This window comes from Pistacia vera, unplaced genomic scaffold (assembly GCF_008641045.1).
Source record: "Pistacia vera cultivar Batoury unplaced genomic scaffold, PisVer_v2 Contig498, whole genome shotgun sequence".
Lineage (NCBI taxonomy): Eukaryota > Viridiplantae > Streptophyta > Magnoliopsida > Sapindales > Anacardiaceae > Pistacia > Pistacia vera.
In genome coordinates, this window is record NW_022196332.1 from 699,572 (window position 1) to 702,493 (window position 2,922).

Here is a 2,922-nt window from a genome sequence, read left to right on the forward strand (position 1 = left end):
GTCTACACACACCCTGAAAAGGTCTGGGTCTTCCTAAAAATAATACTTGATGGTTGCAAAGAAATGATCTTTCTAAGTTTTGGTCCACCCTAATGGTAATTGTCCTACGGCCAGGTAATTGACTATATGGGCATACCAAGGTGCTTTGGATTAGGATATTGTAAATAGTTGCTCATCCAGGAAAGAGTCATTCAAACATTGACCAGGGATATACTTTGTAAAGAGTCTAGACAAGTGGTCGACGACCACATTATCACTACCTTTTTTATCTTTGATTTCTAGATCAAACTCCTGCAACAACAAAATCCATCAAATTAGTCTAGGCTTAGTGTCTTTCTTGTCTAACAAATACCTAACTGCAACGTTATAAAGACAACTATCCTAGACCCAAGAAGATAAAACCAAGACTTATCAATGGAGAACATTACTACAAGCAACTCCTTCTCGGTAGTAGTGTAATTGCATTGAGCATTGGAGAAGGTTTTGCTTGCATAGTAGATCACAACGGGCTTTTTATTCACCCATTGGTCAAGGACAGCACCAATGGCATAGTCCAACGTGTCACACATCACTTCAAAAGGTAGGTTCCAATCAAGAGGTTGCATGATGGGTGCTGTGGTCAACGCTTGCTTCAAAATGGTAAATGCAATCATACAAGAGTCATAAAAAACAAATGTTACATCTTTAGCAAGCAAATCACACAAAGGCTTAAAGATCTTGCTAAAATTTTGGATAAAACACCTATAAAATCCTGTATGGCCTAGGAAAGATCTAATTTGTTTGACTGACGAAGGTGGTGGTAGTTGAGAAATCAACTCCACCTTTGCGTTATCCACTGCTATCCCTTTCTTGAAAACTACATGACCTAAGACAATTCCCTCTTGAACCATAAAATGTCTCTTTTCCCAACTGAGAATAAGATTTGTCTCTTTGCATCGTTTCAACACCAACTCAAGTTTTTTGAGATAATTATCAAAAGATGTACCAAACACAGAAAATTCATCCATAAAGACTTCAAGGAATTGACCCACCATGTTAGAAAAAATCGATAACATGCACCTTTGAAACGTTGCTGGTGCATTGCAGAACCCGAAGGGCATGTGACGAAAGGCAAATGTACCAAAAAGACATGTGAACTTGGTCTTTTCCTAGTCTTCGGGGGAACTGGTACTTGGTTATATCTGGAATAGCCATCCAAAAAATAATAGAAAACCTACCCTACAAGTTTTTTTAGAATTTTGTCAATAAATGAGAGCACGAAATGATCCTTCCTAGTGGCTAGGTTGAGCTTCCTTAGTCAATGCAAACTTTCCATCCTGTGGGAGTACGGGTAGGAATTCGCTCACCTTTTTAATTTTTTACAATGGTGAGGCCACTTTTCTTAGGTACAACATGGGTCGGACTTACCCATTGGCTGTCGGATATAGGGTAGATGATACTTGCATCAAGCCATTTGATCACCTCTTTCTTCACTTCCTCCTTGATGTTTGAGTTTAATCTTCTTTGAGCTTCATGCACCCGTTTAGCATTCTCTTCACAAAATATATGATACATATGCAAAGAAGGGCTAATCCCTTGCGAATCGGCTACCGACCAACCGATTGCTTCCTTATGTGTTGTCAAGACTGCCACTAATCTCTCCTCTTGCTCACTATCTAAGTTGGCGGCAATGATCATGGGTAAGGTCTTGTTGGGTCCTAGGGAAACATACTTTAGAGTATTAGGCAAGGCCTTCAACTCAAAGACTAGTGGAGACTCAATTGACCTTGGATGTGTTGTCTTAGATAAAGGTGGTAAGGGTTCATACTTGATGTTCCAAGGTCGACGTTCTAGAGTGGGTGACCTATCCATATACGCACTAACCTCCTGAATCTCTGACATGACACTCAAGCTACATATCTCCTCAACAAATGGATTCACAAGAGTGTAAATCGTGTCATCACATAACATCTGTGGAGCGTAAGCCTCCACTAGACTGCCAATAGCATCAATCATGAAAAACTCGTTATCGTCCTCATGCATCGGCCCTAAACCAGCATTAAACACATTAAGTCTCAGCTTCATATTCCTAAAAGACACTTCCATCTCTCCTGATCTACAGTTAATGCAAGCATTTGCTGTTGTTAGAAAAGGTCTCTCCAAAATAATCGGTGGTATACTTCCACTACTCGTATACTCCATGTTTAAGACAAGAAAATCCACCGAAAAATATAGTTCCTCAACCTTAACTACCTCAATTAGGCCCCCAGGCATTTTGACTGATCGATCAGCTAACTGCAGGATGACTTCAGTAGACTTAAGCTCACCTAAGTTAAATTGTTCATACACAGAAATGGGTAATAAGTTCACACTCGTCCCTAAGTCTAGGAGTGCTCTATCAATCATGACATTACCTATAACATAAGAAATAATAGGAGCTCCAGGATCCTTTAACTTTGGGGGAAGGCAGTTTGAGTCAACCGCACTTATATTTTTCAGTAAATGTACAGTATTGGGAGTGTGAGATTTCATTCGCCTTTTTTGCATGCACAAGTCTTTGAGGAATTTGGAATAAGTAGGTACTTGCTTAATGGAATCTAAGAGTGGAATGTTAATCTGCACCTGCTTAAACAACTCAACCATTTCCTCCATCCTAGCTTTTTTCCTAATAGTGGGAACATTTAGGGGCTCTAGCACTGAGTAAATGATGCTTTCGATATGTACAATGCAAGGGATAGTTCATTCTCCCCAACTTCCTCTTTACCTGGTCTCTAAACACTTGACTCTACAAGTGGATCACTCTCACTATCTTTGGCTTGGTCCCTATCTAGATTTTCCTCTTCTCTACCCTAGACTTTTACTTCCCTCTCAAGCCTAATTAGCTCTTGACTGCTCCAAGAGTCATCACGACCTTAGCTTGCTTGGAAAGCTGAGAAGAACCAT

At 40.0% G+C, this 2,922-nt stretch overlaps 1 protein-coding gene across 1 annotated transcript; it reads right to left on the reverse strand.

Moving 5' to 3' along the window:
- Nucleotides 1-341: 341 nt before the first annotated feature.
- LOC116105351 lies at nucleotides 342-2,511 on the reverse strand. The gene is made up of 2 exons (XM_031391784.1): nucleotides 1,440-2,511; nucleotides 342-1,012 (listed from the first exon to the last, which is right to left on the reverse strand). The coding sequence occupies exons 1-2, from the start codon at nucleotides 2,509-2,511 to the stop codon at nucleotides 342-344; spliced, it is 1,743 nt and encodes a 580-aa protein (XP_031247644.1).
- Between the last annotated feature and the right edge of the window lie 411 nt (nucleotides 2,512-2,922).